We start from the raw sequence: 13,042 nt of genomic DNA, 5'->3' as shown, positions 1-13,042 counted from the left end.
CAAGTCTCTGGCTTCAAAATGCCAGAGAGGATGCCCAGGAACAATTGTGTCGGCCACCCATTTCACCTTGCCATTCGATAGTGAGACCAGAGCTTTGCTGGGGTCATCAGCTTTCTCCACTGCCAAGTCCCCTATGGCATTTAAAAACACATCAAGTTCCATCAGTCTCTGATTGTGAACCACCCAAACGGGGGCCTCACCCTTACAGGGGGGCGGGTGTCCCTGTTGGTCCAAACTTGACCAGATACTGGTCTGACCTAACAACGGAATGCATTGCACTCTCTCATATCACCTGAAGCAAATATTACATCAAGGGTGTGCCATGCTGGGGTTCTGGACCAATGACCATCTGAGAATGACCTACAGTTGTCATAGAGACAATGAAGTCTCAAGCTGGCCTGACAGCAGCCTCCCCATGGATATTTAAGTCACCCGGAATTCTTGTTTTAGGGTCCTCCAACAATACCACAGAGATTACCATGGCCAGCCAGATCAGAGATGCTGCCAGGCAACAGGGCAGTTGGTAGACCAACAGCATCCTCATTCTCTCTGACCAGGTACAGACCCTCTAAGCCCATCCCAAGATCAAGAAAATTCCTAGTCAAGGAGATGGTGCTCTTATAGGCAATATCAGCACCCCTACCTCAGCCTCCCAGTCTAATCTGGTGCAGTACAGAAAACCCAGGTGGGCACAGCTGGGTAAGAACATATTGGTAATGCAAGCCAAATCATCTTATCCACAATCAAGTTGTGGGTGAACATTGTTTTTTTACAGACTGATCTGGCATTCAGCAACAGCACCACCAGACCAGAGGGCTTAGTAGATATGCTACCAGTGACATCCAGTCAAGTGAGAGGACTAGAACAAGGAACAGAGGTCAAACACCTAGGTCTCTGCCCCAGATGGTTGTCAGCCCTGCCTTCCTGCTGTGCCTTCCCCTGCCTAACACCACTGGAATTGGGGCAGCATCTCAATCACTCCCTGCTACCTGCCTACCCAGGAGCATTCATGCACCACCATTCACACCATAAGCAGATAGGTTTGCCCTTGAGACAGTCTTTAAACCTATTTTGTTGACCACCAGCATTACGCTTTCTATTTTTAAGTTCTCAATAAATAATAGCTATAAGCAGTGCTTTAAAAAAAAATGTTTAGGGGTACCCTCCTTTTGACTCAAGAAAACCACCATTTTATAGTTCAAATCAGGGGAAATAAATACAGTAAATGGACAAAAGTACAAAGATTCACAAAATGTTTAGCACCAGCTATAAGCAGCACAGGACACAGGTGGTGCTGTGGGTTAAACCCAGAGCCTAGGACTTGCCGATCAGAAGGTTGGCAGTTCGAATCCCCGCAACGGGGTGAGCTCCTGTTGTTCGGTCCTTGCTCCTGCCAACCTAGCAGTTCGAAAGCACCTCAAAGTGCAAGTAGATAAATAGGTACCGCTCCAGCGGGGAGGTAAACGGTGTTTCCGTGCGCTGCTCTGGTCCGCCAGAAGCGGCTTAGTCATGCTGGCCACATGACCCGGAAGCTGTACGCCGGCTCCCTCGGCCAATAAAGCGAGATGAGCACCGCAACCCCAGAGTCGGTCACAACTGGACCTAATGGTTAGGGGTCCCTTTACCTTTTTATAAGCAGCACAAACACTCTTGCCTGCAACCAGATATTTCACAGGTCAAACTATTGTAGCACAAAATACACAAACACCTGCTGGCTGAGACAGCAGAGTAGGCAAGGGCCAAGCTGCTGCAAAATCAGCTCTTTACTGTGCTCTAGGAGGAAAAGGGCAGCAGGGCTTTTATATTAAGGCAGGTCCTGGAGCACACTCCCCACCCCAGCTGCTTTCAATTAGCCAGCACTTAATCAATAACCCTTCTTTTGAAGTTTAATCTTCTGATGTCAGGTGACTTGCAGGAGGTAAAAAGTGGCTGCTGAGTGTGGGCTAGTTACAGCAGAAGGAAAAGGAGGAATGGCAAGTAAAGTTATTTGAATATACCTGTATACAGCTAGCTAAAAAGACAGAAACAATTAGGAATAGAACAAGCCAAAAGTTTCTTAAGGAATGGGAGTGTTATAAAAACTATCTAGAAAAACATTGTTTGCAAATTAAACCTTTATTACGCTTTGATTAATTTTTGCAAAAGACAAAACAGGTATTATAACCAAGAAAGTTAATACCAAGAAAGTGGAAACATTTAAAGAAGGCAGTTAAGGAAAGGAAAAATTGACTCAAATTGAAGTCAAATAAAATGTTAGAATTTTTAAGGTTTGATAATTAAACACAACAAATATGGGTTGCGGGTGGTGGGAAATATATTAAGTGGTTATGTAATTTTTTTCCCTCTTATGTATTTGCTTATTCTTAGGCTAAGCCTGAATTATGGATGGAAAATGTATATGGATGTATGCAAACAAAATGTAATATAAATTTAATTAAATAAAAATAGCAGAAACTATGGAAACACTTGGGAACTGGTGACTCCCTTTCATAACTCTTGGGATGTTTTTCCCAACCTCAGAACAAAATTTTAGAAATGCTGGTAATAAATCACTCCTTCAAAGTTAGCTCCCAACATTATGCCATTTTTTTTCTGTAGCCAAGACGTTTGCAGATACAGGCTGCCTCAGTTCTCAGAAGCTCCTAATCAAAGTATGTGCCATAACTCCTATTTGCCTACAGCCCATCAAGTTGTGAAATAATTCTAAGTTTCCAGTGTATAAGAGCAATAAAAATTCAGCTATCAAATGTAGGGCAATGGGACCAGATCCTGTCCTAAGCATAGGCAAAGCACGTGAAGCAAGGCTAATAGCAGTAAGTAAGGAAACAAACACATCACCCCCCCAAAAAAAGTAATAGAATAACTATTTTAAAAAATTAGTATGCCTTTTATAATAATCAGCAGTGGGCCCAGGGGATACGGCCTTTCCATAAAAATTTTCTACCAGTTTTACTGCTTGTATGTGTGGACCCACATAAAATGAATTACCATAATCCATCGGGGGGGGGGGTGTGTGTGGGGAATGAGCAATTTGGACCAGTGTTGTATAAGCAGCTCCCCATGCAGGGATCCCCATGCGGACACACTTCCAGCATTGCTTTCCCAACACATGTTATGCTCTCGCTTTTGTTCAGGCCAGTTACATGTTTGGGTGTGCAAGGGCACCCGTCATGGCAAGTGTTGGTGAATTAATAAATGGTAGAATTTGGATAATATTTTGAGTGTTGAAGGGAAGATGCCAGGCCAGGGCCTCACCTGGGATAGAAGTTGTGAAGAATGACAAAAAGTCATTAACCTATGGTCGTCAGATTTTTTTCAATGAATCGGGGGACATTTTTTAAAAAAAAATTTTGAAGCTGAGTAGCAACAGGGAGTCAGTAGTGGGGATGGTGAGGCAAAAGACCCTGGGCCCAAACACACATGCATATTGTATAAAGGTGCCAAGCCCTTCTTTCACACCCTGTGAAACATAAATGTGCAGAGTTTTTTAAAAAACTGGGCAACCACCAAACGGCATTCACCACAGAGCCCACCACCAAATTGCATCCAACACATGGTGGCAGAAACATGATCCTTCATCCAGTGAAGACCTCAGACCCAGGTCAAAGATCAGTTGTTTTTTAATATAACTTTTATTATAGTTTATTATATAACTTTTCCATATTTTATTACATTTCAGTATCAAAGAATAAGAAAAAATAATAGTAATTCATGACTTAAAACATTGCTTAAATAAAGCATTGACCTCCTTCCTTCCCTCTAACAGACTTCCATATCTCATTACCAATTTCTCCACATTCCTAAATTCACTTTTTTACCTTAAATCAATCTTTTAACAATCATCTTCTTATAAGTAAATCAGCTCCTTGATTTCCCATTACCAAACATTTCAACTTAAACCCACAAACATATTCAACTGTTTACAATTTTCTTTCATATAGAGTATAAATTTGCCCCAGTCCTTTTGAAACAAATCATCACGGCGATTTCGAATCTTCCCTGTCAGCTTCGCCAGCTCCACATATTCGACCATCTGTACTTGCCAATTTTCCAATGTGGGGAGTTCTTGTTGCTTCCATTTCTGGGCCAGGAGTATTCTTGCAGCCGTTGTTGCATACATGAACAAATTTACATCTTTCACTTGAATTTCCTCAATTAACCCCAACAGGAAAACCTCTGGTTTTTTGCTGAAATTATACTTAAATACCTTTTTCAATTCATTATATATAGTATCCCAAAAGGCTTTAATCTTGGAGCAAGTCCACCACATATGCAAGAAATTCCCCTCCTTCTCCCTACATTTCCAGCAAGTTTTATCCTGGTTTTTATACATTTTGGCAAGCTTGTTTGGTGTGATGTACCAACAGTACATCGCTTTCATTACGTTCTGTTTAAGAGCCACACATGCTGTAAATTTAATTGTTTTTGTCCATAATTTTTCCCATCTCTCAAAATCAATGTTATGTCCCAGATCCTGAGCCCATCTTATCATAACACCTTTAACCTCCTCGTCCTTTGTATTCCACTCCAATAGTATCTTATACATTTTTGACAGTGTTTTCCCAAAGATCAGTTTTTAAACAGAGCAAGCCTGGATACAGGAGAGTAGATTTTCCCTTTAGCCAGTCAGGGCTGAGAGAGCCTATTCCCCCAGCAATAGAGGGCCTGGAAGCTAGAAAATCCTGCAGCTGCTAAGTGGGTTTCTTTCTGCAGAGTCACTGTGACCCTGACCAAACTTGCAGCACACTTTCTGTAAAGGTGGCAAATTTGGCTAGTTAGCTGGAACTTTCTTTTCCTCAGCAAGACTGCATCTAGAATCCTAAGTAAAAAGCCATTAAAATGAAATAAATAAATTGGCATTTATTTACGCCTCGGATATTTCTACCGTGCCATTGAAAACTCTCCATACCACAAATAGCTTCATCGGCTGGTTTCTGCACATCACTATTGTACTCCGAAACCTGGGGCTTTTTTCAATGAAGAACCTGGACTGAGGCTTAGAGTAAGTGAAGAGATTTGTTTAAAAGTTTATTACAGGTGTGCTTCCTTCCAGGACTCTCTGGAAGTCTTGGGCCCGACTTGTCTCTGCCTCTCCCAGAGCATTCTGAAATTCTAGCCTGCATCAAGAATGAGGCAGCATAGACCTTACACAGTCTAGGGCTGCCATACGTCCTGATTTTCCATGACATGTCCTGGAATTCGCCTCTGAAAATGGCATCCTGGAATATTTATCGGATAAATCTCCGTCAAAGAGGGTTAAATTGTGCCAAAAATGCAAAAAACAACAACTCCAAAATTCAAAAAATTTTGTCGCTTCTACTATAAAAAGCTCAACAACTTTTGAGGTGTCCTGGTTTGTAGTTTTTTTAAAATATGGCAACCCATTACATAGGAATGAGAGTCAGACAGACAAGTAGTAGTGTCATGAGAGCTGTCTCTGCCCGGGCAAGCCCCAGGCGTCTCTCTTTTATTGAGTATTAACAAGCATTGCCACAGGTGTGCTAGTGGCTGATTGGTTGATACAAAGACAAAGAAACTCATTGCTGATTGGGTAGCATAAATACAAGGCGGGATTACATAAATACATTAATCTCCAATACATCAAAGGCTGAGAAAGGAGCTGGAGCTAGACAGGTATGAAAGCTCCTAATCAAATTATAACTAAAGATTGATTATAGCATGACTAAAGCAATTACTAATGATTGATCATAACATAAAGGAATATAATTGAGAACAGGTAAGCATGAACTTCAGATGAACTGAGCACATGAGGGAACATCTTTGGTATCTGGAATGTCTTGGTGCCTGGAACAGGTTCGCACAGTTTGCAGCAAGGAGAGAAAAGATGATAAGCAAGGAGAGGGGATTATAAGCGAGGCTTCCCAGAATGCCAGAGAAAAGAAGCAGTGCTTCTTATAGCAAGATTTCCCAGAGTGCCACAGTTATGCATAGAAAGAGAGAAGACTTCCCTTCATGACTTTATACAGGACAAAGTCAGACCATTAGTCCAACTAAGCTCAGTATTGTCTGCACTGACTGCCAGCAACTTTCCAGGGTTTCAGCTAGGCGTCTACACTAGCTTTACCTGATGTTAAGGAGTGAACTTGTAAGCTTTTGTCTGCTGTTACCACAAAACCTGTAGGGATGGGAAACCTGGTGCAGAAATAACCCAGGGTCCCAGGGCGGGTTGCAAGGTTGCGGATTTGTTGGAGTTATTTTTTAAAAAAGCGGAGGATCCATGAGGATCCGTGTAGATCCGCCTTTAACCCAGACCCCAAGTTTGCAACCATTTAAAATACAGCGTTAGGAACAACTTGCGATTACAAAATGCAATCAGGCACATAAAAAAACACAGCGTGGGTCCTGGAAACACGCATCTCAAAACCAGGGCAAAGCGGTGTGTCTAGTTGTGTTCTTTTTCTACCCTTCTTTTTGACCTGTCTCCAAATGGTCATGAAATTCAGCTTCCGTAAGAACTTTGCAATTGCACAGCCTTCAAGCCACAGATCTGTGAGGAAGAAATGGGAGAAAGAACGAATGGAGTGGGGGGTGGGTGGGTGTGGGGAGCTTTTAAAAGAATGGAACTGAAAACGAAACAAGACAGAAAGTGTTGTCTAGGTCCTAGAATATCCGACGGCTTCTGAGGTGCTGCCTTGAACTGTACTAATCTCGGGAATTTCCAATCTGCTTGAACAGTGTGTGTTTGTGGTGAAGTTTCCTCACTTGTTTATGCCATTATTCAGTGTGGTTGGGGTTTATTATGGCTGGGCAAACCAACCGTCCTTGGGTTCGCTCTACGCCTCGGAGGCGAAAAATAAAATAAAATAAAATATGCTTGCAGCCGGCTTCGGGGGGGGGGCGGGGCGTCGGAGAGCGGTTATTTCGGAGTGCGAGAACCTTTGGCTCCTCCCCTCCCTCGCACCGCGCGCTGCACGTGGCGGGGGGGGGCGGAGTTTATAAAGCCCGCTGCGGGAGCGGGCGCTCTCCATTCGCCCACCGGCCGCCGCGATGGTGGCGGTGGCGCGGCAGCAGCGGACAGAGGCCGGGCACGCTGTGGCGACAGGCGGCGTTGCCGGCGCCCTGAAAAGCTCGCATTCGAAGCGCAGGCCGGAGGGATGCTTGAAGCCGACGGGACGCGACGAAGGAGCGGGGAAAATTTGGGACGGCGGCTGCGGAGACGAGAAAGTGAGTGACCGGCCCGACAGGGTCGGCTAACGGCTTCGCGCGGTTTCCCCACTTCGGCGCCCGCCTGCGGCTTCTCTCTCTCTCCCGCTGGCCCCTCAGCCCGAGCGAAACCTCGCACCCGTAGAAATCAACGGCGAAGTCGCTCACGGTTCGCCAACTTGCGTTGTTCTCAGCGGGTCGACGCTCGCACTTCTGGATCCGTCTGGCCCGGAGTCCCGTTTCTAATAGCCGAGGACAAGAAGGGGCTTGAGGGGAAACCACCCAAGCCCTCTTCACGTTCCTTGTTGCTCAGCAACGGGGTGAGGCGCCTGCAAACTGCTCCTGAACCTGGAGGTTCCATTTTCCTGCCCGGGCTAATAGCCGTTGACGCCAGTCCCATGGCCACGAATTTCGCAGCGCCTCAGGTTACATACGCTTCAGGTTACAGACACTCAGAAATAGTGTGTATCTGAAGAAGTGTGCATGCACACGAAAGCTCATACCAAGAACTAACTTAGTTGGTCTTTAAGGTGCTACTGGAAGGAATTTTTTTATTTTGTTCAGAAATAGTACCTCGGGTTAAGAACTTAGCTTCAGGATGAGAACAGAAATCGTGCTCCGGCGGCGCGGCGGCAGCGGGGAGGCCCCATTAGCTAAAGTGCTGCTTCAGGTTAAGAACAGTTTCAGCTTAAGAACGGACCTCCGGAACGAATTAAGTACTTAACCCGAGGTACCACTGTAAAAGGGTGCTGCGAAATTCGTGACCACTAACAGAGACGGCACCCTTTTTATACATACAAAAGGGTGCCGTCTGTGTTAGTGGTTACTTGTCTGCCCTGCTGCGGAACCGAATTGTGCACATTAAACTTTGCGCCTTCCGTCCGTGTGAGAGTGGTTCCCCTTCCGGGTGGATCTGGACCCTGTTTATTTCCCCAATCCCCGCGAAGCCCTCTTGTTTCTCGACATCGCTGAGGTTATAAAAGTAAATGCTGTTATTGTCACTTCACTTTTGTTTGGTAGTGGTAAGATTTAGGTTCTTGCTCCAACTCTTGAATAGGGGTGAGGAAAAGGTTCAATGTGCGCAGCAGGTTTTGGATTTGGTGTCTCTTATCAGTGGTAGGGCTGGGGATGAAGGAAGAATAAAGGACGGTGCTCCTGAGTATTACTGTGGGAGTTCGTAGTTACAAGTTGTGAAACTTAAGCCATCTGTCTCTAGAAAGCAGAAATACAGTTCTGAAATTGAAAGTCGGAACCTGTGTGTGTGGTTGGTTGGTTGGTTGGTTGGTCTGTCTGTCTGTCTGTCTGTCTGTCTGTCTATTTGATGTGAAAGTAGTTAGTCCAGTTTGCATTTTGGGTCCTTTTCAATCGTAACAATTAAAAAACACCCATCTAGGTACCCATGTTATTAAATCTAGAATAAATGCTTTGCCTTTGGTTCTGAGCAATCACACCATGCCCTCAGTTCACTCAAATTAAAACCTACATGTTGCCCATACATATATGTTGAAATTAGTGGGAGGAATTACCCTTTTACCTTAATAAATATATTTAAGGTGATTAAATGATTTTAAGGGCTAACTTAACTGGTGATGTGTTATTTACACAGTGCATCCCCCGTTTGTTTCTTGTTTTATTGCTGAACTGCTCCCACTACTGTTTGGAAGAGTATGTAGGGCCATCATAATTTACTGAAAATTAAGTTCCGTGCAAGAGGTTGAAGATCGCAGCCTAATTTGCTGTAATGCTGTCCCCTCTGGTAACACTTTGAAAATGATTATTTAACTTGAGAGCATGCATATACTCGCTGAAGTTCATAAGGTAAAAGTGATCACTAAGTGAGCCTATTCCTGCCTATGATAGTTTATTCTCTCATATCCAGCTAGTTACTTTACCTGTGTAAAGCATTTTCAGAAATTTGTTGCTGATTGATATTGTTTTTACTTGCTTTTTTAAAAAAAAACTGCTTTATTGGGTTTTCTAAAATTACAATGAAGAAATGCAAAGTTCCCACTCTTTTTCCTTGTTCATTAAGGTGAATCTCATAGCTAAAACAGAGTAAATGCAAGACTTAAATGAACCCTGAACAGGTTAAGAAGAAAATCCTTTTTAACAATCAGTGGGGTTTCTGAAGTTAGTTTGATTGAGTTTTAGATCTTTTTAGAAAGTTTTACTTTAAACTAGCATTGTGTTGTGGTCTGTGTTTGTTTGCATAATAGACAAATATATTCTCAAAAGGTTAAAAAACAACTATCTTATGACAGTTTGGTTTGATTCATTGTTGATGTAGTGTTTCATTTGCTGTAGAGTTAAGTAACTTCCAATCCAGATTTTTTTAAAAAAGAAAATCTTCCCATGAAAGGAAGTATTGAAAATCTTTTCCAAGAAACGAAAATCTTCCCAAATAATTGGTTGGAAAGGTATCTTTAAGCAACATATCTCTGCTTGGTTTTGGTTTTCATAGCTTGCATATTTTAATTGTGATATTTCAAAACGGTCCAGCCACTCCTGAAAGTAAGGGGTGGGGGTGGGGAATTAGTGTAGCAAATGGAGGAATAATAATTACCATAATATACCCTTGGTTCAAATATTCTGTAGAAAATGTTATAAAGTTAACAGACACAAAATACACCAGTTTTGTTACTAGCATTTTCAAGTGCTGATGTTTGGATGTTTTATCTTGCCACCCAGAAAAGAATTAAAGTACATAAATGAGATTATGTTTAAGAATTCTACACTTTTATAGAATTTCTAGCTTTTAAATTGTGTGATTTGTTAGGGTAATATCATAAGGGAATCTTGTGTCTACATGCTATACCTTTAAATCACATTCAAAACACTTTTTTCCTCTCAGAGTTCTAGGTATTGTAGTTTGTTAATGGTTGCTTGGAATTGTAACTGTGAGGGGTAAACTATAGTGCTGAGAATTCTTTTGCGGGAGGAAATGCATTGTAAGTGTTTAGGCAGTTTAATATTAAACTTCTGAAAAGTTATTAGGGCCAAAACATAGAATATGTCAACTGTCCTTAATTGCATCAAAGTGAACACCACATCAAACTAGATTAATAGATTTGCAAAATGCAGCACAAGCAATTGAATATGTTGTGTAGATAATAAGGCAGACTTGCTCACTTCTGCATGGCTTTCAGAAACATGATTCTCTTTACTAGGAGATAGGTCAAAAATTGAATTAGTTTCTATTTTCAAGCTACATGGATATGACTATATTTATACATGATCTATGAAACGTGTATCCTGTTTTTAAATCTGATTTTGATTAGATTGTATATTCTAGAGAGTATTTTTATATATTCTACTGTATTATATATTATAATGTATTCAACGTTATAATGTTGTAGCATGTGGTGGAGGAGTGGTACTTATGAATTCTCATCTTCAGCATTGTTGTGGCTTATTGAGAAGAGAGCTGAGGTTGGTATTGAGCACATGCACCAGCAGGAACGCTGGATGAACTCCACTGGTGCATTTGCACCATATTACCACCTTGTTCCTCTCCTCCCAGTAAGCTGCAGATTGGAGGTCAGGACAGCTGCTACTGTGGGAACTCAGCGTGAGGAAATAATTGAACAGAGCAAAAGCATAACAGACATCTCAAAAATATAAAAAGTCTGAACACTGTGATTGGCAGTTCTTAAAGAGAAATCAGAATTTTGTTTGCTCTAGCAGGTCTGGTAAGATCGGTACATAGGCAATGGTTTAGTATTGTGCCATACTTTATGGTGTAACTAGTCTGTCTTTTTTATTCTGTATTGAAATGCATATTCTTCCTAGAAACATAAAAAATAAACTAAGCTTGATTTCAGAAATTTATTACTGTAAAAATATTTCTGTATGTTTAATATTCAGGGAAGGAAACAACTCTTCTTTAAGTGACAGCTGTTCTGGGATCCTTGTGCCCAGTTAATTGCACAGTTCATAGCCCTCTAAACATAAGGATACATTATAGGAGAAACTCCCAAACAAACCTTCTTTGTCACAGATCTATAATTTTTTTAATGCTATTCAAAAAGTAGAAAACTTTATTAGTAGTTTCTCAGTACAGTGTGCTAAATCTGACCTTTTAGTATCAAATAGCAACATGCTTACAGGTGATCTTAATCTGCATACTCTCAATGATGGTTTTGAATCAGAGTTTAGGAAGATAGCATGTCAAGAAAACTGCAGTGTCCTGGAGGGTGAGAATTAGGGTTTGGCTGGGTGCATGCTGAGAAGCTGAAAAATTCCGGAATTCTCTCTTTGCTTGTATCCTATTAGCTATTGAATGTTCGGGGTTGGGTCTAGAAGCCCTGTAGCACTATGCAGCACAGCAATAGTTTGGGGGAGGCAGGAGTCCCATTTATTTCTTTAGCACATCTGAAGATCTCTCCCCACCCAATCCTGCCAGCCTGAATAGATATTAGATTGGCCACTCTGGAAACAGAATGATTGATTCCTGGACTGGTACTGTGAAATGATCCAACAAGGTTCTTCATGTGTTCTTGATCTTAGTTTTTTGGGAATGCTCACTGATAGTATGCATCCCACAAATAATCTCTGGGCCTCCACAAATCATACACCCACACCTCCAGAAAAACTTTATCTATAAGATGGCATTGAATCTTGGCCAGTGCCACACTGAGCAGAAGGCACTGATAAGTGCATGTACCCAAGCCCTTTACAGTATCTTGCACCAAAAGTATTTGGTCATATGTCAATCAGTGTCATCTCATAGAGGCTGTTTGGAGTTGCCCAAATATTATTTTTTGTAATGGTCATATAACTGTTTTGATTGGAGAAAATTAGTGTTGATCTTGAAAGCTATAGTCATCCAATCATGGATATGCTTGTTTTAGAGGTTCGAGGACAGACTTTGACTGGTTGACTTGTATTTTGATCTTCCAGAGAAACAAAGAACTAAAAACTTGTAACCAACTTCAGTAATTCAGTGTGCCCACACACTTTTCTTTACCCTCACCCCCATAGACTGCATATCACTGTGATAAATACTGGTTGTGTAAATTGTCTGCAGTTGTATTGATATTCAAAATGTTACATATTGCTGGAGATGCCTTTGGTGCTAATAGATCTCCATGAATAGTTTATGGTCCTTGGAATACAATTTTGTAGAGAATGAAAATAATAATGTTGGAGACTTCTGTGCCATTGTTTTGGCTGGGAAACATGTACTGTATCTCCCTCTAGTGCCTAGTTCATAAATAACAGCCTACCATAATTCATTCCCTTAGCTCAAGAAGTTACTGCTGTAAAAACCACTCAGAATTGCTTCTGAAATACTAATAACAGTATTTGGTTGATTATTTTACCTTATACAGTTGCATTCAACACCAGTCCAAGTATACCCATTGAAATCAATGGATAAGACTAACCTAAGTTCCTGCCAACCTAGCAGTTTGAACACACGCCAAGAAAAGTGCAAGTAGATAAATAGGTACCGCTCCGGCAGGAAGGTAAATGGCGTTTCCGTGCACTTCTCTGGTTTTGGTGTTCCGTTGTGCCAGAAGCGGTTTAGTCATGTTGACCACATGACCCGGAAAAACTGCCTGTGGACAAACATCGGCTCCCTCGGCCTGTAAAGCAAGATGAGCACTGCAGCCCCAGAGTCATCTGCTACTGGACTTAACTGTCAGGGGTCCTTTACCTTTTACCTTTTTAGGTTCATTTAGTTCAGTGGGTCTACTCTGTAGAACTTAGGATACAAACCATAGTTGTGAAATGTGATACTTCAGATAAAAGTGCAAGAATAAAAGCAGTTGCAATTTTTCATATACTTAAATTTAATATGCTTACACGTATTTTAAATTTCTACTTGCGTCTCTCATTTAAATATGTTGCTGCATGTTCTTCAGTGCGAAACAAAAGT

General features: G+C 41.7%; 1 protein-coding gene and 1 long non-coding RNA gene across 2 annotated transcripts in view; one reads left to right on the top strand and one right to left on the bottom strand.

The window, feature by feature from the left end:
* Positions 1-4,845: 4,845 nt before the first annotated feature.
* Positions 4,846-6,851, bottom strand: LOC307206601. The gene is made up of 2 exons (XR_013834404.1): positions 6,724-6,851; positions 4,846-5,219 (listed from the first exon to the last, which is right to left on the bottom strand). It is a non-coding gene; the product is annotated as an uncharacterized lncRNA (long non-coding RNA).
* Positions 6,852-7,004: 153 nt separating this feature from the next.
* The window catches only part of TEX15 (testis expressed 15, meiosis and synapsis associated), a 31,824-nt gene continuing 25,786 nt past the window's right edge, over positions 7,005-13,042 (top strand). Inside the window, exon 1 of the mRNA XM_079959038.1 lies at positions 7,005-7,185. Within this exon, the coding sequence (XP_079815164.1) occupies positions 7,009-7,185 (177 nt within the window). The 5' untranslated portion in view covers positions 7,005-7,008. The remainder of the gene's footprint in view (positions 7,186-13,042) is intronic.

This window comes from Podarcis cretensis, assembly GCF_951804945.1.
Source record: "Podarcis cretensis genome assembly, chromosome: 17".
Classification (NCBI taxonomy): domain Eukaryota; kingdom Metazoa; phylum Chordata; class Lepidosauria; order Squamata; family Lacertidae; genus Podarcis; species Podarcis cretensis.
The sequence above is the reverse complement of the archived record's forward strand: the minus strand, read 5'-3'. Positions and strand labels throughout refer to the sequence as shown.